This window comes from Anabrus simplex, chromosome 12, assembly GCF_040414725.1.
Source record: "Anabrus simplex isolate iqAnaSimp1 chromosome 12, ASM4041472v1, whole genome shotgun sequence".
NCBI classification, from domain to species: domain Eukaryota; kingdom Metazoa; phylum Arthropoda; class Insecta; order Orthoptera; family Tettigoniidae; genus Anabrus; species Anabrus simplex.
In genome coordinates, this window is record NC_090276.1 from 8,412,911 (window position 1) to 8,438,385 (window position 25,475).

Consider the following 25,475-nt stretch of genomic DNA (forward strand, 5'->3'; position numbering starts at 1 on the left):
ATGTTAAAAGAATATGTTAAAATACAATAAAAAAGAGTGTGAAAACAAGGGAGACATGAAGAAATTAAAACAATAAGTGGTTATGGCGAGGTTGAGAACCTCTTAGTCTAGAAGTTCAGTGTGTCACATTAAAAACGAGGACAAAATCACAATATTAATTTTAAGATGACAGTCTGTCTTCATTCAGTCACAATCTCAAATAGTCAAGAGGACTGCGAAAATTGAGAACATATTTAAGAGGAAAACAAATGCCAGGTATAATGTGTGTGACTCATAGTGGAAACCATCAATGAAGTTCAAATCTGTAATGGAAAAAAAAATAAGTAAACACATAGATCAGAGAACGAATCCTAATGGTAACTTAGATGGAATATCAGAAAACCTTAACATCCTTTCTGAAGAAATAAAGAGTAATATATTCTTTGGAAAAACTACTCCAACAAGAATACAAGCCTGCCCTATTCCTTCCCCTCGACCCCCTCAAACTTTCCCCTACTTGGCTGCTACTCCCAGCAAACAGTAGACCACATTTGGTACAGCACAAGGCCACACACAAGCTTGCCAAGACAAGGATTGATCGACGAGGAAGTAAGCGCTCAGCTGTGCCTTATACAACACAGGCCCGGCAATTCAACTTTCAACAATACAATGTGAAAACAGTTCTTCCCCACGAACGTACTACGCTGGCGTAGCAGAGGGAGAGGTGATACTTCCAGGTGGCAGATAGGGAGGTCTTAACCGGCTTGCCAACGGACTTGAGCGAAATAAAATAACTTTGATGATATAGATGTTGATTCCCATAGGGAATCTGAAATATTTGTCCTGAATGAGTAAATTTATAATACCAATATATAAATGGTCCATTATTGGCCATTATAAATTTTCCAGCTAACTTATTCCTGGTTGCCAGCGTTTCGCCCCTGTGTGCTAAGTTGGGCTCATCAGTTGGTACCTAGCACACCTACGAAGACGCATGGCTAGTGCATACCGTGGAGGCAACTGCGTAGGCTACTTGGAGCCACTGGCAGTGCCAACGCACTATAAGAGACTTTTGTCTCTTTGTCTCTGTCCAATAATATTTTTTTTTATTTCGTGTGGCTATTTCTAGCCGGGCGCAGTCCTCATAAGGCAGACCCTACAATGAGGGTGGGAGGCATCTGCCATGTGTGGGTAACTGCGTGCTATTGTGGCGGAGGATAGTGTTATGTGTGGTGTGTGAGTTGCAGGGATGTCAGCGACAGCACAAACGCCCAGCCCCCGGGCCATTGGAATTAACCAATGAAGGTTAAAATCCCCGACCCGGCCGGGAATCGAACCGGGGACCCCCTGAACCAAAGGCCAGTACGCCGACAATTCAGCCAGCGAGTCGGGCTCTGTCCAATAACGGACCATTTATATATTGGTATTATAAATTTACTCATTCTGGACAAATATTTCATATTCCCTATGGGAATCAACATCTATATCATCTGATGGCCAAACAGGCTTCAATTTTTGGTAATGAGACAAAGTCTCTTATAGTGCATTGACACTGCCGATGGCTCCAAGTAGCCTATGCAGTAGCCTCCACGGTATGATGCTTGCTTGTTGTTTAAAGGGGCCTAACATCAAAGGTCATTGGCCCTCCACGGTATGCACTAGCTATGCGTCTTGGTAGGTGTGCTAGGTACCAACTGATGAGCCCAACCTAGCACACGGGGGCGAAACAGTGGCAACCAGGAATGAGTTTGCTGGAAAATTTATAATGTCCAATAATGGACCATTTATATATTGGCATTATAAAATAACTCTCGCGGACCAAATGCAGAACTCCCTGTGGGTAGGGGATGCAGATGAAAAATACACCCATGGTATCCCCTGCCTATTATAAGAGGTGACTAAAAGAGGCAACCAAGGGATTATTGAATTAAAACCATGAGAATACTTGTAATTAGTACCATCACATGAGGAACACCATGGGTTGCCTTTACTTGCGATTAAGCACTATGTTAAGTACACAATAGGTTTGTGATTAGTACCACTATATGAGCGACACCGTGGGTCCGGTTGTCTGTGATTAGTACCTACTATGTGAGGAACACCACGGGAGAGTACGAGTCCCTGTGATTAGTTCACCTATGTCAGGAACACTATGGGCTTACGTTGCCTATGGGTAGCACCATAATGTGAGAAACACCACAGGTCTGCATTACCTGTGCGTATTACATTACCTGTGAGTAGTACCACAATGTGTGGACCATCATAACTCTACGTTACTCATGATTAGTACGGCTACATGTGAAATACCAAAATTCTACTTTACTAGCGATAAGTACCATTATGAGGGGCCGTTGACCTGAATTTTGGACCCCTTTAGACAACAAGCATCATTGATTGAGGATTGTGCTTTGGAAGCAGCCTCTTGGTCAGTATATACAATTGTTTTAAGATAGTTTCTGGGAAGGTGGTGCATTGCGTGTCGAATCCACTGATTGTTTAAGTCATAATCATTGTACATCGTCTCTCTTTTTAAATTCTAGTCAGTGGATTAATTTTGAATTAATTTTAAATTTCAATAATTTGAGTTGGATCTGCTGATTATTTTAAATTCATATTCATCCATTCATTCTTCACCATCGTGTTCTGAATTCTGGTAAGTGGATGAGTTCTGGACAGGATATAGCAGATATCCTGGATTCAGGAGGTCAAATGGACTGTATCGTGATTGACCTGTCTAAGGCATTCAATAGGATAGATCCTGGGAGACTAATGGCAAAAATGAGTGCAATTGGACTTGACAAAAGAGTCACTGAATGGATGGCTCCGTTTCTAGAAAATGGATTTCAGAGAATTAGAGTAGGCGAAGCTTTATCTGTTCCTGTAATAATTAAGAGGAGAATTCCTCAAGGCAGTATTATTGGACCTTTGTTTTCTAATACATATAAATGATATGCGTAAAGAAGTGGAATCAGAGATAGGGCTTTTTGCAGATGATGTTATTCTGTACAGAGTAATAAATAAGTTACAAGATTGTGAGCAACTGCAAAATGACCTTGATAATGTTGTGAGATGGACAGTAGGCAATGGTATGATGATAAACAGGGATAAAAGTCAGGTTGTGAGTTTCACAAATAGGAAAAGTCCTCTCAGTTTTAATTACTGCATTGATGGGGTGAAAGTTCCCTTTGGGGATCATTGTAAATACCTGGGTATAAATATAAGGAAAGATCTTCATTGGGGTAATCACATAAATATGATTGTAAATAAAGGGTACAGATCTCTGCACATGGGTATGAGAGTATTTAGGGGTTGTAGTAAGGATGTAAAGGAGAGAGCATATTTGTCTCTGGTGAGACCTCAACTTGAGTATGGTTCCAGTGTATGGGACCCTCACCAGGATTACTTGATTCAAGAAATGGAAAAAATCCACAGAAAAGCAGCTCGATTTGTTCTGGGCGATTTCTGAGAAAAGAGTAGTGTTACGAAAATGTTGCAAAGTTTGGGCTGGGAAGACTCGGGAGAAAGGAGATGAGCTGCTTGACTAAGTGGTATGTTCCAAGCTGTCAATGGAGGGATGCCGTGCGAGGATATCAGTAGACGAATAAGTTTGAGTGGTGTCTTTAAAAGTAGGAAAGATCACAATATGAAGATAAAGTTGGAATTCAAGAGGACAAATTGGAGCAAATATTCGTTTATAGGAAGGGGAGTTAGGGATTGGAATAACTTACCAAGGGAGATGTTCAATACATCTCCAATGTCATTGAAATCATTTAAGAAAAGGCTAGGAAAACAACAGATAGGGAATCTGCCACCTGGGCGACTGCCCTAAATGCAGATCAGGATTGATTGATTGATTGATTGATTGATTGATTGATTGATTGATTGATTGATTGATTGATTGATTGATTGACTTTTAAATTGTCATTACATTTCATCAACCCATCAATGGAACACATTCTACTACAAACAGTACAGTGAGTTTTTCTCATCGGTTGACCAGCAGGCACGCCTAGCTTATCTGCCTCCTGTTGATTCATCATTTCCCGTTACGCAGCGCAGCGGCAGCATGGGAATGCCCGCACTTCACAGTTTGGTCCGCGCTTAGAACATGTATTAAGTGTTGATCAGTCACTCCAGCTGTTCTTGAGTTGTGAAGTGTTACTTTGGGGTATAATTCTCACAATGCCTCCACATGTGTACACGGTAGAGGAAAGGGTATTTATGTACAATAATTATGTGAAAACAGAGCCTTACAGGGGAGTCGTTAGGTGATTTGTAACACAATTTCCAGGTGTACGCATTCCAAATAGAGAGACCGTGCGGAAACTCGTGAACAAACTGAAAGGAACTAGTTCTTTACTCGATAAGAAGCGAAGTGTTAAAAAACGTGTACTTAACAAGGAAAGGGTAAATGAAGTCGCAGAAATATTAGAACATAGTCTACAAAATCTCTAAGACAAGTTGGACAAGAAGCCGGGGTTTCGAAGAGTTCAGCATGACAGGCTATGAAAATGTTAAAGTTGAAACCATACACGTTAAGTGTAGTACACAAACTGCATCCACGTGATCATGATAAGCGGGTACATTTTTGTAATTGGATGTTGCGAAACGTTCATGATGAAATCACTGATCCACACTTAATATTTTTCTCTGACGAAGCATGGTTCTATTTACATGGGTATGTTCCAATGCAGAGTAACAGATATTGGAGTTCAGAATACCCCCATTTCTTAATTCTTAATTACTAATTTTCTTAATTCTTATTTTCTTAAGTTTTAATTATTATCTCGTGTCATACACGACGAAGGTGAGCAAAGTGCTGCCCATGTTGCTATGCCGCGGCAGGAGGCAGGTAAGCTGGCCACGCCTGCCGGCCAACCGTTGAGAGAAACTCACTGTGGCAAAATCAAGACTGTATAACAAGTTATCATTTCATTAATAACCTATCTGTATTGTCAATCATAAAACTTTTTCATACTTTGATCAATGACTAAGCTTTTCAAGTGGAATGTTAACTGCATGTTCCACTTTGTTGTTAAACTGCACACAAAGACTCCACCTTGAATAGACCTTATAGACTTAAGTTTACCGAAGAGTGTAACAACATTTTAAATATGCTTGTATCTTTACCACATAACTTTCGTTCATTGTAAGGCTGAAGATGTCCCCGAGAGGGACGAAACATGTTCCTTTAACTTCATTTTAAAGAACAAACATTTTAAGTATTATTAGGTCTACCACTGATGCTTTCACAGCCCATACTTGTAGACATGATATGAGCTTTTGGGTTTCTGCCATGTCAAGGAAACAAGGTGGAATTCTTTACGTTTCGCAGAAAACTTTGCTCCGCGTCTTCAGAAGAAAAACTCGACTGTTCACAAGGATGTCTTCTACAATAATGAGGATTTGAATTTAAGAAACCTACCGTTGGAGCTGTATGGGTGTGCTCGTTGGTCACTTGGTGGCTCACTGTATGCTGGCACAGTGCTACAAGTGGGAGCTGACGACAACATTAAGCTTAAATTAAGATGTTCTATCACACCGTATGTGCGTGAAAAGTAACAGAGAGGACATCTGACAAATTAGAGGTAAATGTGGTAGAAGAAATAAACAGAAACAAATAAAATAAAATAAAATGCAACAAAATACACCAGGATATAATTGAACAGAATGGAAAGAAACTATGTGGAGAAAACACAGGATGATAATGATGTGGGACGGTGTGAGAGGGGGAGAGGGGGCATAACCAGTGTATACGTGTTATAACACATAGGTTGGAATGAACCAACTGGTGATGACGAACGTAAGAATTTGGAAAACACCGAAACAAAATAACAATATAGAGAGAGCAGGGAAGAGAACTACATACCTACATAAACCCTTAATAATAATAATAATAATAATAATAATAATAATAATAATAATAATAATAATAATAATAATAATAATAATAATAATAATCGTATGGCCTCAGCTACTGTGTGCAGACTATTCGATTTGACGCCATCTGGCTGTCTGCTCATCAATTTTGACGTTCCGTTTTACTCTACGCCCACTAGATGGCAGACCGAGTAAACCGAAACTCTCTTGGGCGTCTATGGCTGAGATTTAATGCATTTTGTCGGGTAAACACCAAATGTGTCACCAGAGATCTTTTACATGCCGACATCGTACGACATGGAGCATCGAATGGACTTTTTTCCGCCCTTCAAAAATCCGACTACCTCTGCCGGGTTTGAACCCGCTATCTTGGGATCCGGGGGCCGACACTCTACCACGGATCCACAGAGGCACATAGATCCTTAATGGCTGGTAACCATGTATTACTTATCTGATAGCCAGTGTCCCTGTTGAAATTCTTAGGATTTTTAACGTATTTCCACAGCTTCCCGTATAATCCTTAGACCTGTAGTGTTTAGTGTGGGTAAGAGCTCGAACATCTTGAAACACGACTTCATGACCCTACAATAGGGCGTGCTCAGCTATTGCTGACTTGTCTGGCTGGTTCAGATGGATTTTAAGTATTGTAAATGTGGAACGTTTTCTTACATACAAAAAAAGGAGAGTACAAATGGTCCACCTTATATCAATACAAAATATGTTGCTAATACAAGATCACAACATTTTTATTAGGGAGCGGTTTCGATGTCTTTGGACACCATCATCAGCCACAATAGGTCAAATCAACAAAGATAGATATATACATACATATATATATATATTATAATACATAATATAGACCATTAGCAATAAAATGACATTAAATGGATGAAATATACAACTTGATGGTGCTTAAAAGTCATTCTTACAAAATTTACAAGTTAGGGACTTGACGGTTGAATAATAAAATAGAAGTGAAAAAAATTAACAAATGGTTGTCTGTGTCACTGTGTAATGCGTAAAAGTCTTGAGCATGGCGTGAATAAACACAGGATGAATGTTGACATCTAAAAGCTGATGTAAATCACTGTTCCTCTGCTACTAATGTGTAACTTGGTAGTGGCCTGTATCATCAGTTTTCATAAGGTAAACAATAAATTATAAATTAATTAAGCAAGTGGATTGTGTTGACGGCACTGACAGAAGTATTGTTATGAAACCAGAAAGTTCTCGATCCAATGCGGGTCCTGAAGTGTGAGAAAGAAAAATTTTTGAATTAAAATAAGTTGATGGAAAAGAGGGCATAAAATTAAAAAAAATTTAAGTAAGGGACTCACCTTGATGGGCCTGTTTGTACAGAGAATGGAGAGTACCTGAAGGCTGGAGCTTACTGGGAGCATAGCACAGTGTTAAGGGAGGGAGAGGGGTGGATCACGAGGGAGGGGAAGAGGGGCAATGGAAGGGGCTGAGTCACGCAGACTTGATAGGGAAGGATAGCGCGATAATTTGTTACGTAAAATCTGAAAGAACAAACTGTTTTTGGAAAGTCTGGCACTATTAAAGACTGAAATGAGGACATTAAATAAGATTCTGGGCTTTCAGAAATGTCATTCAGGTTCAGATTTGGGTTGAAATATTGATCCAAATGGATATAGCAGACCTCCGTGGTGTCTAGCAAGGGGCCTTTATTATTCATGAATGTAAAGTTGTACGTTGATGTCCTCTCAGTTTTAATTATTGTGTTGATGGGGTGATAGTACCTCATAATAATAATAATTTCGTGTAAGGCAGACCCTCCGATGAGGGTGGGCGACATCTGCCATGTGTAGAGAACTGCGTGTTATTGTGGTGGAGGATAGTGTTGTGTGTGGTGTGTGAGTTGCAGGGATGTTGGGGACAGCACAAACACCCAGCTCCCGAGCCACTGGAATTAACCAATGAATGTTAAAATCCCCGACCCAGCCGGGAATCGAACCCCGGACCCTCTGAACCGAAGGCCTGTACGCTGACCATTCAGCCAATGAGTCGGACATAGTACCTCATGGGGAACAAGGAAAGTACCTAGGTGTTAATATAAGGAATGACCTTCTTTGGGGTAATCATATTAACGAGATAAGTCTCTGGCTCCAGTGTATGGGACCCCCACCAGGACTACTAGATACGAGAACTGAAAAAAATTCAAAGGAAAGCAGCACGATTTGTTCTGCGTGATATTCGACAAAAGAGTAGTGTGACTAAAATGTTTCAAACTTTGTGCTGGGTAAACTTAGAGGAGTAAGGAGACGAGATGCTTGTGTGACCGGTTTTCGGCGGTTACACGATACACATTTAAAAGGGAGGAAAATAAATCAAATTACACGGTACTTTAAACCCTAGACACGCAATAAACATCTGATGAACTGCGCCGAAAACACACGAACAAATAGCAGGTTGGGCAACTTGACGACAATAAACAAGGAATGTGCAATGGGGCTGGGAAACCTACCAAAGGCCATAGAGATGTGAAGGTTGCGGGTTTCCATAAAATCAACGGTGATCTCTTGTATTCAAAATATTATTTTCAAAATGAACATTACAAGGTAAGTTTCAAACAAAATTCATCTATCCAAACAATCTAGTCTTATAATCTAACTTCTATTCCCACTATACAACATTTTCACTATGTCTGTGAGGTTGTCTCGTACTTGAAGTTCTTTCATGCATTGCCAAATTCTTTCCCTTGGTACACTGTTGTATGCTTTCTCAATGTCCAAAAATATTAGAAATAAAGGCTTGTTCTTCTCCCAGTATTTTTCCATTAGCATCCTAATTGCAAAAATAAGGTCTGTAGTTGACCTTCCTGGTCTGAAACCATACTGCTCTTCTTCCAAAATTGGTTAAACAATATCTCTGATTCTGGTCTCTATTATTTTTTCCAATATTTTCAGGACATCAGACAGTAGTGTGATACCACGGTAATTAGTACATTTTCATCGGCTTCCTTTCCTGAACAGAGGTACAATGATGCCCATCTCCCAGTCCTTAGGAACAGTATTTTCCTCCCATATCTTGTTAAGCAGTCTGCAGATCCATTGGATTCCTGGAATTGCTGCTGCTTTCAGCATATCTGCACTTGGTTCATCTATGCCCACTGTCTTTCCTTTCTTCATGCTCTTGAGCGCATTTTCAACTTCAAGCCATGTAATTGGTGGTTCAGTTCTGGTTCCTCGACTTGGCTCTCCTCTATCCATTATGTTTTCTGTATCTCCATTCAGCAGCTTTTCGAAATAGATCTTGAGTTCTTGTTTAGTTTCTCCTTCTTCTTGTGCCAGAGTTCCATCATCACATTCTATTGCTTTTATGGTCTCTTGATCCTTTCGCTTGTTTTTCACTACTCTGTATAGTAATTTCATATTTCCTCTACTGTCCTCTTCCAGTCTGTCTGCAAACTCTTTCCATTTCTTCTCTTTTTCTTCCCTTACAATGATCTTTACAGCAAGTTTCTTGTTCCTGTATACTCCTTGAAGTCTTTATATTTCTTGTTCATTGCATTCTTGTCCCGGTTTTTGTTTTTCCTTGTCCAGTGCCTTCTTTATTTGGTTTCTTTCTTTCACCGCTGTTTTCACTCTATCATTCCACCATTGCGTCTCCTTTTTTCTTTTGACAGAACTTGTAACTCCACATAGGTTTTTGGCTTCTCCCACAAAGGTGTTGCCAACGGCCGTAGCCGTGTTGAAACATCGGATCCCGTGAGATCTCCGAAGTTAAGCAACATTCGGCGTGGTCAGGAGTTGGATGGGTTGCCACACACTGTTGGTGGGGGGTAAGGGAACGGAGGAGCGGAAAGGAACTGGCCACACTACCGCACGTAAACTCTGGCTCAGGAACACCTCTGCGGAGGTTTGGACCTGCCTTCGGGCAGAATAACCCTTACCTACAAAGGTGTTGATGATGATGATTGTTGTTTAAAGTCTAGGTCATCGGCCCCTAATGGTACGAAATGAGTCGAAATGGAATGACAATTGCAAGCTGTCCACTGTTGATGGAATGACAAATTAAAAGTCCAAAATCCTCCACTGACCAGAATTAAAAACGTGAGGATGAAGAATGAATGGATGGATATGAATTTAAAACAATCAGTGGATCCGACACACGATGTCTCGCATTCACAGAAAATGACCTGAAATAATAGTATTACTGACCAAGGGACTGCGTCTATAGCATAATACTCAATCGATGATGCTTTTAGTCTAAAGAGGTCCAAAATCCAAATCATCGGCCCCTCATAATGGTACTTATCACTAGGCAAGGAGAACTATGGTATTTGTCAAGCTGCAGTACTAATCAAAAGTAGCGTAGACTTGCGGTATTCCCCACATTATGGTACTACACACAGGTAATGAAATTCACACATTGTGGCACCATTTACAGGCAATGCAAACCTATGGTGTTCATCATGTAAGTGTACTAACCACAGGGACTCGCGCTATCCCTTGGTGTTCCTCATATAGTGGATACTAATCATAGGCAAGCCAGAACCATGGTGTCGCTCATCCCATGGTATCGCTCATATATTGCTACCAATCACAGGTACTGTAAAAGCCGGCAACGTACTCTTTTGCTACTAATCACAAACTTATATGGTACCGAACATAGTGGTACTATGCGCAAGTAAAAGCGACCCATGGTGTTCCCCGCGTGGCGGTACTAATCACAAGTAGTTTCAATTCTAATACAATCATCCCTTGGTTGCCCCTTTTAGTCGCCTCTTACAACAGGCAGAGAATACCGTGAGTGTATTCCTCGCCTGAGTCCCCCACCCACAGGGGGTTGTGTGTTTGGTCCGCAAGAGGTATTTTATTTCCATCAAGTCCGCCGGCAAGCCGGTTAGGACCCCCCTATCTGCCAACTGGGACGTGCCACGTGGGAGTATCACCTCTCCCCCTGCTACGCCAGCGTAGGAGGTTTGTGGCCATAAAGGTGTCTTTGAAGGCCTTCCACTCTTCATTAACGTTGGTTACTTCACCCTTCGGCAAACTCTGTTGAATCCTTAGTTTGTATTCTTCCTTTATTTGGACTTCTTGCAACTTCCAAGTTTTAACCCTTGGTTTTTTCATAATAATTTTCTGCGTTTCATTAGTCTTATGTTTGAAGTCTACTACCAACAATCTGTGGTCACCGCCCATGCTTTCACTAGGGATGACCTTTACATCTGTGATGTATCTGCCACCATCTTTATCTCTAGTCCTAAATATTGCCACAAGATTCCTGGTTAAGTCTGGGTCCTAATTTTGCCAAAATCAGCTATGGCTACATAACTGCAATGATAATGATGAAATGCTTCATCTAATGGCACTCTAAAGGTGAAAATATGTAGGGAGAATCAATTTGTGAAGAGTCAGATGACAGGACTATGAAATTTTCTCAGTTTTTAAAAGATTAATTGAAAAGCAAACAAAGGTATTTACAGTATGTCGACAATTGGACTGGGGTGAGAATTGGTAGTAGAATGATTTCTTGGTTCAACGTACTTACAGGGGTTGGACAAGGCTATTGTTGTTCATAGTTTGCATTGATACCGAGTCCAGCTCCTTGACTAAACGGTTAGCGTGCTGGCCTTTGGTGACAGGGGTCCCGGGTTCGATTCCCGGCAGGTTCGGGAATTTTAACCATCACAGGTTAATACCCCTGGTACAGGAACTGGGTGCATGTGTCGTCTTCATTATCATTTCATCCTCATCACGACGTGCAGGTCACCTACGAGCGTCAAATCAAAAGACCTGCACCTGGCGAGCCGAACTTGTCCTCGGACACCCCCGGTACTAAAAGCCATACACCATTTCATTGATATTGAAAGGTATAAACTAACAGGGAGGAATTCAGTTAGGTGGAAATATAGAAAGAGTTTGGCCTAAGCTGATGACTTGGTCTTAATGGTAGATTGTGCCAAATGCCTGCAGTCTAATATTTTGGAACCTGAAAATAGGCACAATAAGTATGACATAAAAATTAGCCTTCCCAAAACGAAAGTGGAGTCGGTAGGGAAGAAACCTGACTGATTGTCAGGTTGGGAATATAAAACTGGAACAGGAAGATCTTTTCAAGTATTTAGGACGTGTATTCCTCCAGGATGGTAATTTAGTATAGTAAGTGAGATTGAATCAAGGGCAGCAAAGCTAACGCAGTGAGTTCGCAGTTGCGACCAACGGTATTCTGTAAGAAGGAAGTCAGCTTCCAGACAAAACTATCTTTATACTGGTCTGTTTTCAGACCAATTTTGCTTTACGGGAGTGAAAGCTGGGTGGACTCAGGATATCTTATTCATATTATTATTATTTAGCGTATGGCTTATACAGACATAATCAGTAATATACATATATACATATTTACAGCTGAGAAACAAAGCAACTTGTGCTTCACAATTGAATGTCTAATTCTTCGATCCAGCGTGCAGCATCCGGAGTTAGCAGCAGGAAGTCATCCTCATCACCGTGATAGGCTCGAATCCTACATTCCCTGACGATATGACGAACAGTCTGGTGTGGAGCTCCGCAGTCACAGTCTGGGTTAGGTAGCTTTTTCCACTTATGGAGAGCGGCTCTGCACCGACCATGTCCTGTTCTGATTCTATTCAGGGCAGTCCAGGTCTTGCGTGGTAGGTGGGATCCACTTGGAAGTCTGGGACCTGAGAAGAAGGTATGAAGGCGCACATCCGTTGCTGCTTCCCATCTACTTTTCCACTCATCAAGAGATTTAAAATCTTTAGCATCCATGTTAGAGGCATCACGCAGAGTTGGATGGCGTGATTTTAGTCTGTTAAGATTCAGAAGTGGCAGGTCACTATTCACGGGTAGACTAGGATTTCTTGAGATCTTGTGAAATTCCTTCATAAGGGCATTAGATCGGCGTAGATCAGGTGGCATTATACCAGTTAGCAGTGGAAGCCAATGAACTGGAGTAGATGTGATTGCGCCAGATATGATGCGCATTGTGGTATTAAGCTGGGTGTCAACAAGCCTTGTATGATGACTGTTCATCCAAACAGGTGCACAATACTCGGCACTTGAATACACCAAACCCAGGGCTGAAGATCGCAAAGTGGTTGCTGAAGATCCCCAAGTAGTTCCACACAGTTTATGAAGGATGTTATTTCGAGACTTCAACTTTTGTGCTAAGTTCAGGAGGTGTTGTTTGAAGGATAGTGTACGGTCCAAGATGACACCAAGGTATTTTGGGTTCCAGTTATGATGAAGAATTCTCCCTCTGAAACTAACATCAGTTTCACGTTCGCCAAACGATTATTTAAATGAAAGCAGGACACTTCTGTTTTGCTCGCACTGGGTTGGAGTCTCCAGATTTTGAAGTAGTCTTCCAGTAAAGACAGGTCTTGACTTGAAAAAGACAACATCTTATTCATAAGTTAGAAGTAACAGACATTAAATTAGCAAGAATGATTGCTAGTACAAACATGTGGGAACAATGGCAGGAGGTTACTTGGAATGAGAAGATAGAGGCCGAGTTAGAAATGAACTTGACTGATGAATCTATCCGCACAAACCTGCTTAGGCGGTGGGGTCATGCGAGGCGAATAGAAGAGGATACGTTACCTAGGAGAATAATGGACTCGGGAGGCTAAAAGAAATAGAGCGAGACCAAGACGACGATGGTTATACAGAGTTTCTAATGATTTAAAGTAGAACTAAATGCAGCCACAGAGCTAGTTATAAAGAGAGGACTGTGGCAGAGTTTAGTAAAATCACAGAGGCTTGCAGGCTGAACACTAAAAGGCATAACAGTCTATAGGCCTAATGAAGATTTATGTGTGTATTTATTGGAAAACTGCTTCTTCCATATAAAAATTAATTTGAAGAACAGAATTTCATTCAGTACAGTAGTTGATGTAAATGAGAAATCACTAATTATTGTGTATGTATATGTATTTATTTATTTACTATTGGACTTAACAACTGTTCTGTATAGGCCTATCTCAAATAATCAACTCAATATAGAGTATCATTTGTTTGTTTGTTAACTTGTGTACACCAACTCCATAACACCTGTTACAATTCTTGTAGCACGTGTTCCAATACTATACGTATTTTTTTAGCACTAAAAAAACCTAAAACTATGTACAACAGGAGTTTCAAAGATTTTTTTTTTTTTTTTTTTTTCATTCAGAACATTTGTGGAGGCTATAAGTGTAGAATATTCAATTAAATTTTGCAAACACAGTATAAAGCTGTGTACAATTTATACCTACCTGAAACACATGTTACACTTCTAATATGGTAAATGCTTTCACTTAATTTAGTATTTAAACATAAGTATTTTTTCTAGTCTAGTATTTCAAATGTATTTCTGGAGAAAATATAGGCCTATTTTCTTTTTTTCCTATTTGAATGTAACACCCATTACAATGGAATCCTTGAGATGGATTTGAACAAAATATAGAGATATGGTGAAATCCAATATTTAACAAGGAGAACAAGGCTGGAACACTGAGGAAGCTGAAGAAAAATCTTCATACATCTGTCTCCCCTCTGAATAGGTGAAATTTCGTGGTTCAAACTTTCGTTCAATTTCAACTGTTCATCTGGTGTTATACCTCCCAGAACCACTTCACATGACAATCAATTACTGTCCAACAAGAGCATGTCAGCAAGAACCTAGGCTACTCTAAACTATTTCACTTTCATAAATTAAAAAAAGAATATTCCCTAGGATGCCATTCTGCGAAGTATCTTTCCTAGGTATTCATCAGTCTGTCTTTCTCTAGCCTGACGCCTTGGACATGACAGAAGGTCAACTATCCTGAGCCTATTGTGTTGCCCACTGAATCAATAATAATGGTATTGGAGGTTATGATGTACCTGCAAATTCTGCCAGATGTTTGGTGACATCTACATTTAATTTGGTAGCGGTGTCAGGGTCGGCCGCGACTTTATCTGGGAAGCGTTGGGCTGCACAATGAATCACAAAAGTTGGTTTGAATTCTGTCCATACAGACTCCACCGCCGTTTCATCTGTCAAATCAAGTTTTACAAGGCCCGGTCCAACCCTGTAATCAAATACATTGAATAGGTTAGGAGGACTTGTAAAGTGTCCATGAAACTATTCAGATCTCGGTCGTTTGACCTTTAAATAGTGAATGTCGCAATGAACTCTCTTAGATTGTTTACTACTTAAAAATAGTTATTTTTAGAAGAGTATTTAATTGTGTTTACCTAGAAAATGCTGTACCAAGAATATCCCAGCCTTCTCGGTGAAATCTTTTGTAAATTGCTCTCCCTAGTAATCCGGATGCACCAGTTAATAACAACTTTTTACTCTGATGGGTCATTTTGTAGTTTTCTCAGCTATACGAAATGACTTTCATGTCAATCAGGTCATCTCGTTCCTTTTTTGTAACCTTTTTTTTGTTTATCAACACGCTTCAGAGCCATCTTGTTTTCGTAATCAGCTGTTGTGTGTTGTTATATAGCGGTATTATCTCTGTTCCTACTAGCAACATGTTTAATCAATTTATTGATTGTACGCATATTTAATACCTCTGAGAACATTAACACGTCCATGCATAATTTTATTGGCAGTTGCGGATCCCACTTTAATACTACAATTACCTCTTAGCTACGTATTGGCATTATTAAAGAGCCGAGCTGCTACTTTTCAACGGCCTGGGGTCAGCGGTCGAAACTTGAGGTAAGTTCTGATATAGTTTGTCAATATTATGATTTGTCTGTAAGTTATCCGTGCCGGTATGATAGCAGAACCAATTAATCAGCCACGTTGTTGTTTTCGTGTATCTTTATACGCCTACGATGGGACGTGTTTCTTTGCAAGTTCAAGGACTCGTCTGGTGGTATGTCTTCCTGGCGTGATCTTGCTAATCAAATAGTACAGTTCGTAAGGTTTATACAATATTTATATATTATTCTGTTACGTTATTATAATTTTGCTTGATCTCGTCAGTTGCGGTTTATCCAACAGATTTTTTAAATTTTTTTAGTCTCATAGGCAAGGTTGCCGATTATCGAAGGATTAACGCAGTTCTCTTTGCTGCATTTTTGTTAAAATATTAATTACACTTCTAGCTGTCTCCCGTGAAAAGCTTATACTAGCGTGATGGAATAATTATATAGATATATAAATAACATGCAGGTCTAGGGTATATGTCGAGAATTGTATTGGTAAGTACGGTAACGTAAGTTTATGTTCCAAAATTATACATGTTCATAGTCAATTTAAATTTGTTTTCTTTATGTAAATGCCCGTGCGAAATTGTCTGACATTATCGTGGTAATGTTTCTTCTGTTTTCTGTACCTAGAGTTGTTTAGTATTCCGGTAATTTCTAGGTGTTTTTGCATCAGCTGCTGCGGCATTAGAGATAGTGAATGCTTTGTGGTCCTTCCGACGGTCTTAGAAGAGTGTTAAGTTCGTAAGGGTTCTGTAGCGTGCCTGAACGTCTGCTGACGAGGATATGTCGCAGTGAGCACTGTCACATGCCGACCGATTGCGGGGATTCGATCCTCCAGCCGTGTGCAAAGAACGCAAGCCCCTTCCTTACAAGTTACGTCACACATTTGATCGTACTAATAGTTGGCCTCCTTGTGAATCAAGATCAGGTATTGTGCCTGCCACCGTACAAATAATCGATATTAATCTATGTCATACGCAGGTAGTCACCGTGGGGGTGTGGTTAGTGATAAAGTAAAACTTTTTTATATAAGAGCCTAATCGCTATATTCGTTTGGGGATAATTTCTTATATTTGTACCGTTACGGTTTTTAGGTCGTTAAGTACCTACTTTTATACCTTACTTAAAGCACTTCAATGACTGTATTTCATAAAAGGCACTATAATTTGAAGATTGTCAATTGCTATTCCAAATTTATGCCTTTGTAGTACGGTATTGATTTTCGAAACCTACAGAGGGTCGATGTACCAGATGTTAGGCCCCTTTAAACAACAATCTTCATCATAACAAACCTAAGAGAACTGGACGTCTCTGAAGACTGCAGGCCTCCAATTTAAGTTGACCTAAAATTGATACCACCATTAGTGGCCCACATAGGGAACAGTCCTAAATCGTTGCCCCTGCGTCCTAAATACAGTAGATTGCATAGAATGATTGGAGTTTCAGGAGCTGTCAATTAAGCCTACATTTTATTAATAGATCACAAAATATTTAATTAGTACCGGTATTAGTATTTGTAGAAAAATATTAATGTCAAGATTGGGTGGCTTCATTCATTGTGGTGTTACAACTCAAGATTGCAGGTTTCATCCCAGTCATGCCTCATGCATGTATTCATGCTGTTGATGGTGATTATGAAGATAATAATACATGCATTTTTATTATAGACTGTTATACCTTCCAGTATTTAGTATGCAAGACTCTTTGAATTAACTATTCACCTCCACACTCCACTGTTTGCAACTAGCTCTCTGGCCTCAATTAGTTCCACACCTTTTATCTCAAAATCGTTAAAACTGAGTCTGATCATCGTTGCCTTGGTCTCCCTCTGCTTTTCCATAGTAACTTATCCTCCTCCATTTGTCTCACATTATCTGACCACCAAAACCAGTTTATATGCATAGCTTTATGCATTGAATTATTTTCTAACTTGCCCTGTATTTCCTCATTCTGAGTACATTCCTGCAGTTGTTCCCATCTGTTTGTGCCAGCAGTCTTTAATGTTCTTTTCATGTCTTACTTCCAACTTATGAATAAGATATTCTGAGTTCACCCAGCTTTCACTTCCATACAACGAAGTCGGTCTAAACAGGTTGATGTAAACAAGGTAATTTCGTCTGATAGCTGGCTCATTTCCTTCTTACAGAATACTGGTGACCACGACTGCGAGCTCACTGGATTAGCTTTGCTACTACTCCTTGATTCTATCGCACTTAAAATTAGTTACCGGTACGGTACTGCACCATCGTGCGAGAATGCACCACCTGTTCATAGTTTTGCATTCCCTCCAGGAAATTCAGTGCTCTTGACATTACTTGAATATACTACTATTCGTAACATACTTCCTGCAGCTCTTTACAAAAAAGGCAAAGCCCTCTCCATACTGGCTATGAAGACCCTTGGGGTGGAAGGTAAAGGTTTCCACTATCCGTAACGTCGACACTAAGTACCCCGTCTTTGCTGCCAGAAATGAACCTGGTAGGCCTAGGTACTTTTTCTTTTTAGGCTGAGTGAACCTCAGTACCATATGTTGCTTTAGGAGTGGCAATCTCGATTCTGAATGTTTTCGACTTCCTGGCGGAGAAATGTACCTACCTATACGTCCTTTTGGGTGAACGGAGCACGCCTTTACCGCCTCGGCTAGGTAACCTCTTTCCAAGCCTGAAGATTGCAGTCGTTCAGTACAGTCTGGCAATAAAACCAAGTCGTCGGCACAGGACAAACTGCTTACTATATTATTTAAAGACTGATGGTTTCACGCCTCTTAATAATAGACATTGTTTTCTTGACACAGCAAAAGCTGTATTGACATGTCTATAACAATAGATTTATTGCAGCTAATAGCCAACCATTGATCCAAAACGATGGCCGTGAAAATGAAAAGCGTATTCGTTACATAGCGTAAGCCCTAAGTCATTAAGAGACTCCTGTCTCCTACTACACCACTTCACGTGATATCGTTCACATTTCTTTCCACATGGTTCACAGATGCAGTCGAAGGTTGGCTCATAGGAAGGAGGCTTTGATTTTACACACTTGAAAGTGGAACGAATTACCGTATGTCGGAGATCGTAGTCGGCCGCTTTCCACTCAAAATATGTCATGGATTCTCTTGCATAGAATTCGGACCATATTTCTGTATACTTTTCCGTAAGCGTTCCACATAAAATGTGAACAACAAAGCTAAGAGACTCCTGTTTTGTCTAACCCCTGTAACTACTTTGAAGAATGAACGCATTGTACCATCAGTTCTCACTATGGCCTGCTGGTTCTCTGGTACCAATATCAAGGTTTTAGTTTGTAGGGTGCTTGGATGCGCCTCATTCATTCATGTATATTTTCATTTTTATAGCCACCATTATACACGGCTACACTTTGACATCCGTTTATTAATGCAGATTACGTCTTTAATATGTCAAAGAAAAATTCCTCGACACTTCCTCGACTTTTTTATGTTAAAAGTTAATTTGGACTTCCAGGAAACTTTCAAGCCCTAGAAATCACTACCGTATTTTCTGGCATATTTCTTGTCATTATTTAGTTTTAAAAAATCTATCTTGAAATGGAAATGAAAATCCACAGCCTGTTTCCAGTCATGTGACCAGGTGAGGAATGCAAGCAGGAATGGAATAAATGAAGCCCCATCTAGAGGCGAGGATAAGAACTGTGCCGGCTGCCAAAGCCTGTCGGACTCTTCTGGAACAATGATTAATGACTGACAGATGAAATTAAATGATATTGGAGAGTGTTGCTGGAATGATGAAAGATGACGGGGGGAAATCGGAGTACCCGGAGAAAAACCTGTTCCGCCTCCGGTTTGTCTAGCACAACTCTTACATGGAGTGACCGGGATTTCAACCACGGAGAGGCTGGCGTGCACGGAGGCTATCTTGAAATAAGGGTGCATAAATTATGCGAGAAAACACATACGGTACACTACTGTATGTGTTATGGCAATGCTTTTTATTGTAATATTTATACAGGAATGCATATTTCTGAAAAAGGTCAGAACTCAAAAAGCATCACCGGCGCTGCCGCAATTTTTTTTAAGAATGCCGTACATGAATTTTGGTTTTATTATGTGTCATGTACTTTATAAGTTGGAATTTAGATTTCACCGTTCTCATCGCCGGTCACCTGTTCAAATTTCTCCGTTTGTTGAGTCATCAGTGCAGCGGTGACCGGTCGAAAACACAGACGTCGTCCGAAAATTTTCGAATCTTTGGCGGCGAGTATTTTCTCCGGGTACTTTTGTTTCCGTCGGTACTGAATATGTGCTTCTGAAACACTGAATTCTCTTTCCACAACTTGATTCGCGTTTTCTTCCTCATACAGAATTATGCGAACTTTAAAACCGGCTGTATAACTATTGTATATTCGTGATTTTCCCGAAGATCACTCATTTTCATCACAGAACACAGTGGCAAACACGCTCAGAAAACTACTAATAGTCGCATAAAAATGACCCCAAATAAGTTTTTCATAACATTCTTTTTCTTATTGGGAAATAACTTTTTGGCTTTCGTGCAAAGTTACGCAAATGAATACTGATGGCCTATTGGTTTGGAACATAAGTTTCTGATGTGGTGAAAATAGGTTGTACGCTTGTGTAAGCCTGCTTTTGCTGTTTTGCTTCTTAGCCCCATTTTGACAATGCCACCCCCCTCCCCACTGCAGCTCGGCCTCAAGAAATTTTAGAAATTTTCTATTTTACTAAACATCTCGGGGGTGTCAGGTTCACTGGTAACAACTTTTAAGTTCATAGGATACCCAGAAGTACCCAGTTACTTCAGGTCTGTTTTCATTTTTATAGCTATCTTTAGGCTATACACCGTTGCACCTTGACTTGCACATTCAACAGGATGTAATCCAGGCTTTCTTGTACAGTCCCGGTATGTGTATTACAGAAAAATACTGTTTCACGTTGTTCCCCCCTTCACTTTACGTTTACTGCAAACTGCATAGTCTTTACTTCTCCTCTGTGGAAGAGAATGTATGAAGTGTGGAAGACCATTTAGATGTTCTTCTTGATCTAATTCATCGCTGTCCTCATCATCAGATCTAATACCATAAGAAACAATATTGGTAATACTTATAACAGACAAATTTGCTTAACCCCTGCTTTAACTAAAATGGGCTCTGATAGCATCCTCTGTTTCTGTACTTGACACGTATCATTGTTATACATCTCTTTGGCAATATTAATGATTTTTCCCTGGAATCTCAAGGACTTTCATGACTCTCCTCATCTTTTTCCTCATGTCACTATTGAACACACTCTGTCAATAGTAGAATGTAGCAATTGGCACGTAGGCAGTCTAAATGGCATCAAATTAAAATGCCTTCACTCCGCAGCTGAGGTCATACAATTATTTTTTTTAACTGACTATAGAAAGGAAATGTGAATGCAGGTGGAGAAGATTGTACGGACTTGGAACCTCCGATATTAGTTCGACATCCACAATATGAAAACTGTGATACAGGAAACATGAAGTAGAAGAAAAATCCAGAATGATCACCAACCTTGTATGAGGAAGTGGCACAAGAAAAAGATTCTTTTTCTTCTTATTTTGAGACCACATTGGAATCACTTTAATCAAACCTTTGGTTTGTCGATTTCTTGGTAGGAACTGTCCAAGCCTTGTGTTTCTTCATACTTCTTCATACGTGTTGATATTCTTGCCCTTTCTTTGTAGAGAATATTCTAGTTAGGATTTTCTTTTTTGTGGGTTTAAAGGGGAAAGTCAAGCCCGATAGCTGAAGTCGATTAAGTACGGCCAGTACCCAGTATTCGGGAGATAGTGGGTTCGAACCCCACTGTCGGCAGCCCTGAAGATGGTTTTCCATGGTTTACCATTTTCACACCAGGCAAATACTGGTGCTGTACCTTAATTAAGGCCACGGCCTCTTCCTTCCCACTCCTAGCCCTTTCCTGTCACATTGTCGCCATAAGACCTATCTATGTCTCGGTGCGACGTAAAACAACTTGTAAAAAAAACTTTTTTCTTATCCATAGTGTCATCTACTGTAAGGCCAATTTCTTTCAAATCCTCTCTAATTTCTTTTATCCATCTGCATCCAGTTGTAGTATTTTTTTGAAGCAAGATTTTACTACACTAGCTGTTTCAGAAGTCGCGAATCTGGCATCCTCAGGATGTGGCCAAAGACCCTAGTCTTTTCTTGTGCATGGTATCAGTAATGTGTTCTAATTTCTGATATACAACCTTGTTAGGTACTATTTGCCATTGCCCATCTTTTTGATTGCTTTTATTGATACAAGTTCTTCCACATTGTCTTTCGATCTTCTGTAATCTGTCAGTTTTAGATTGTTTGGTTAGATGGAATAATGTTTCTGCGGTGTATGTGGCTTCTGGCTTTATGCCTGTGTAATGTTTGATTTTTTGCATTAATTGATAAGCATTTCTTTTTGTAAGTTTACCACGTTATTTTTTTTTCCTTAGATAACTTGTTTGCCCTTATCTGAATTGAAGGTTTTTGAATTGAAATTATTTTTTATTAACTCGCCTAGATATTTGAATTGTGTTACAATTTTAATTTTAGTACCGTTAATATGTATTCCTTTTAATGCTGTTGGTTTTTGGAGCATAATTTCTGTTTACTCAAATGATCTTGTGCGACAGGCTTTGGCAGCCGGCACAGTTCCTATCCTCGCCGCTAGATGGGGGCTTCATTCATTCCATTCCTGACCCAGTCGAATGACTGGAAACAGGCTGTGGATTTTCATTTCAAATGATATTTTAAGGCCAGTTTTATTTGGAATGGTGTGAAGCTCTGATATTTGAGTTTTTCCTTCACCTAAATCTTTGACTGGTAGTAATGCCATGTCATCTGCAAAACCCCATCCGGCTTCATGGCTAAATGGTTAGCATGCTATCCTTTGGTCCAGAGGCTCCTGGGTTCGATTCCCGGCCGGGTCGGGGATTGTAACGTTCATTGGTTAATTCCATTGGCTCGGGGGCTGGGTGTTTGTGCTGTCCCCAACATCCTTGCAACTCACACGTAACACTGTCCTCCACCACAATAACAAGCAGTTATCTACACATGGCAGATGCCGCCCACCCTCATCGGAGGATCTGCCTTACAAGGCTGCACTCGGTTAGAAATAGCAACACAAAATTATTATTATTATTATTATTATTATTATTATTATTATTATTATTATTATTATTATTATTATTATTATTATTATCTGCAAAACCAAGGCAATTTGTTTGATTTTTCCTACCTATTTTAATATTTGGAGGATTAATAATAATATTATTAATAATAAGATTGACATTCTTTTTCAGGTATACTTTTATTAACAAGAGTTTACAAATTGAAGTGAAATAAAATACTACTGCGTTCCTGCTGCTGCTTGAATTGTTAGTTATTAAACAGTTGAGGGATAGATAATGATAAATAACTAATGTACCTTGTTAAATTCTCCAAGTACCATTATTTAGATGAAACAGGTCATGTAACTTGGACCTCTACTCTCTGCCGAGAATTTGTTATTATTTTAAAAGATAAGATTGATAAGTTTTAATTATTTATTGAATTGTTGAGACTAAAACTAGACCTTAAAGCTATTACAGCAATTAATGTACTTCTTTTCAGTACATTTAAACTGGAACATGAACTAAATAAGTACAGTTTAAAAATAACAGGTCATTTGTATTAACTCACTGATAGATGCTGTTGTCATCTCCACTATGAGTTATATTATATTTTAGAATTAAGAAATAAAAATATATTGAATAAATAAATAAAACTACATAAATAAATAAATAAATAAATAAATAAATAAATAACTGTGGTCTTAAAGAACAGCTAGTCTCTTTCATTTGCGAAATGCTGAACGAGAGCCTCTTTGTGGTTTACTTTCGGAAGTATCTCCTTCTTCGTCCACCTGGAAGAAGAGTAAAGAACAGATAATCATTGAACGTACAGCAATATCAGTTTCTTTTTTAAAATTATTATTATATAGGAAGAAACACTTAAAATTGTGTGACACAGAATTGAATCGGCACATGCTAAAAGGGCCTCAGTCCAAGCAACCGAGTTTTGAGAAAAACGAAAAAAACTGTCTCTCAGCGACCCTAATTTTTTTTTAAACTAAGTAACTTTACTGGAAGGTAGTACATACCTCAACGGTACCCGTTTTTACTATTTTAACAATCTTTTATGTTTAGTTACTTTGCAAACTAGGTGTAAATGCCGTGGACTGAGGCCCTTTTAGCATACTGAAGGTTTTCACAAAATAGAAACAGAACATCTTCGGTTTTTTGTCAATCTCTTTACTAACAATCAAAGATTCTGAGTACCATATTTATATAAAGGTAAGAAACACACTATGTGTCAGTACAAAATGTCATTTTAGTTGAACCTAGTCATCATTTCCATCATCATTGCTGCGTTCAGAGGTAGGCCAGGGTAGAATTTCAGTATAGAACTCCAGAAACTCATGAGGAAAGTATGACATTAACTTTTTAATGTCATTTACTTTGGCAGGTTTTATAGGGACTTTGTTCAGTGGGTAAGCTACTGCATCTGGAAGCTTAACTTCTTGAACTCCGGATTGTTGAAGGTGAAATGTGTGGGTTATCACAGATTCAATGAAGTGTCTTTCGACAATCTGGAATTTAAATTTGGAGTTGTAGGTAAAGTGCATGCATGTACTGATCATAAAATTAACTTTGTGGTCTCTAGGAACAGTCTTGGCTTTAGTTTCTTCTGAGATACAGTTCCTTTTATAGTAGCGTGGCCACCATTGTTTGAACTCGACAATTTCTTCACATTGAACTTCTTTTACTATGAACTTGTGAGTTTTACTTGACTGGATCATAATGTTTGTCAGTTCATGAATGCCATAAATTCTGTTGTGTTTTTTCAGTGCTTTCTTTATTATAGCGAAATCCCTATCACATGGTAGAAACGAATGTCCTCGGACAGGAAAAAATTGTTCATTTTTTCAAAACGCTTTTTGTCCGTCAAAGCTAAAAGCATTCTAGATAGGGCATGATTTTTATTTTGCCCCCCACAGTTGTCTAAATACACATGCAGCTCTGTGTATTGTGGGGGGACACTATTCAAAAAGTCATAAACAAGTGACCATACTTAATTTGGCCCTTTTTTCCCTACACCTTCATGATACAGACGAATAACAGCCTTATTTTTTTTTAATGTCGTGTATACAAAACACGCTGGTTGTCAGCTGACGTAGGTAGAAGGTTTCTTGAACAGGTATTTGAGGTAGTTGGACATTCTGCATGAAATCAAAGCAGATAGCGAGCACATGTGGTTCATCTTTGGTTTCCTCTTCCCTTTTTAAACGAGCATTAAACTTTGAGGCTTTTCTGTTATGAACTAAAAGCTCCACAGATGCCACTCTTTTAGCTGCTTCTTTTAGATGGAGGCTTTTTAACTTGAGTTTCAGTTCTTCACAAGTGCAACAACAATCACTCTGTGGTGCTCCAAAATGCAAGTTATAATTTTCATCAAAAAATCTTTTAAAAAATGATTGGCTAACTTTGTTGTTTGGATTCTTTTCATTGTAAAGAATGCACAAAAGTTTTTTGTTCAACCTTATATCTAAGTAGTTATAAGTCTTTGATGCATAGCAGGTTTGTTTTTGAGGGAAACTTTCAATATGTTCCTGCAAAAGCTGTTTTGTATCTGACAAGTGGGCTTTTTTAAAGTGTTTTCCACGTTGGTCAACAGGACTTTTACCCAATAGTTTCAAGGATCTCAGTCTCTTAACTCTTTTTACTGACACTGAATGGAGAGCTAAGAAAGGTTTAAAGCATACTTGTTGTCTGTTTGATCCTACCATCACATGATAATGAAAAGTGTTGCTATTTTCTCTGGCAGCATCTCTTTTTCGAGGACGTCTTCGTTGTACCGCACAAACATCAGTCAAATGTTGCAGATGCAAATCTT

At 39.3% G+C, this 25,475-nt stretch overlaps 2 protein-coding genes across 3 annotated transcripts in view; one reads left to right on the forward strand and one right to left on the reverse strand.

The window, feature by feature from the left end:
• Window positions 1–15,200, reverse strand: part of LOC136884250 (methionine adenosyltransferase 2 subunit beta) — an 80,771-nt gene extending 65,571 nt beyond the window's left edge. The window contains exons 1-2 of the mRNA XM_067156313.2: window positions 15,063–15,200; window positions 14,709–14,896 (exon numbers count right to left, since the gene is read on the reverse strand). Of these exons, the coding sequence (XP_067012414.2) occupies window positions 14,709–14,896; window positions 15,063–15,178 (304 nt within the window). The 5' untranslated portion in view covers window positions 15,179–15,200. The remainder of the gene's footprint in view (window positions 1–14,708; window positions 14,897–15,062) is intronic.
• A 101-nt stretch (window positions 15,201–15,301) lies between these two features.
• The window catches only part of Nop17l (Nop17 like), a 102,903-nt gene continuing 92,729 nt past the window's right edge, over window positions 15,302–25,475 (forward strand). Inside the window, exons 1-2 of one of the 2 annotated variants that reach the window (XM_067156312.2) lie at window positions 15,302–15,321; window positions 15,429–15,537. The gene's annotated coding sequence lies outside the window, so the exon portion shown is untranslated. Of the gene's footprint in view, window positions 15,538–25,475 lie in introns of both variants that reach the window. The other variant, XM_067156311.2, reaches the window with a different exon arrangement.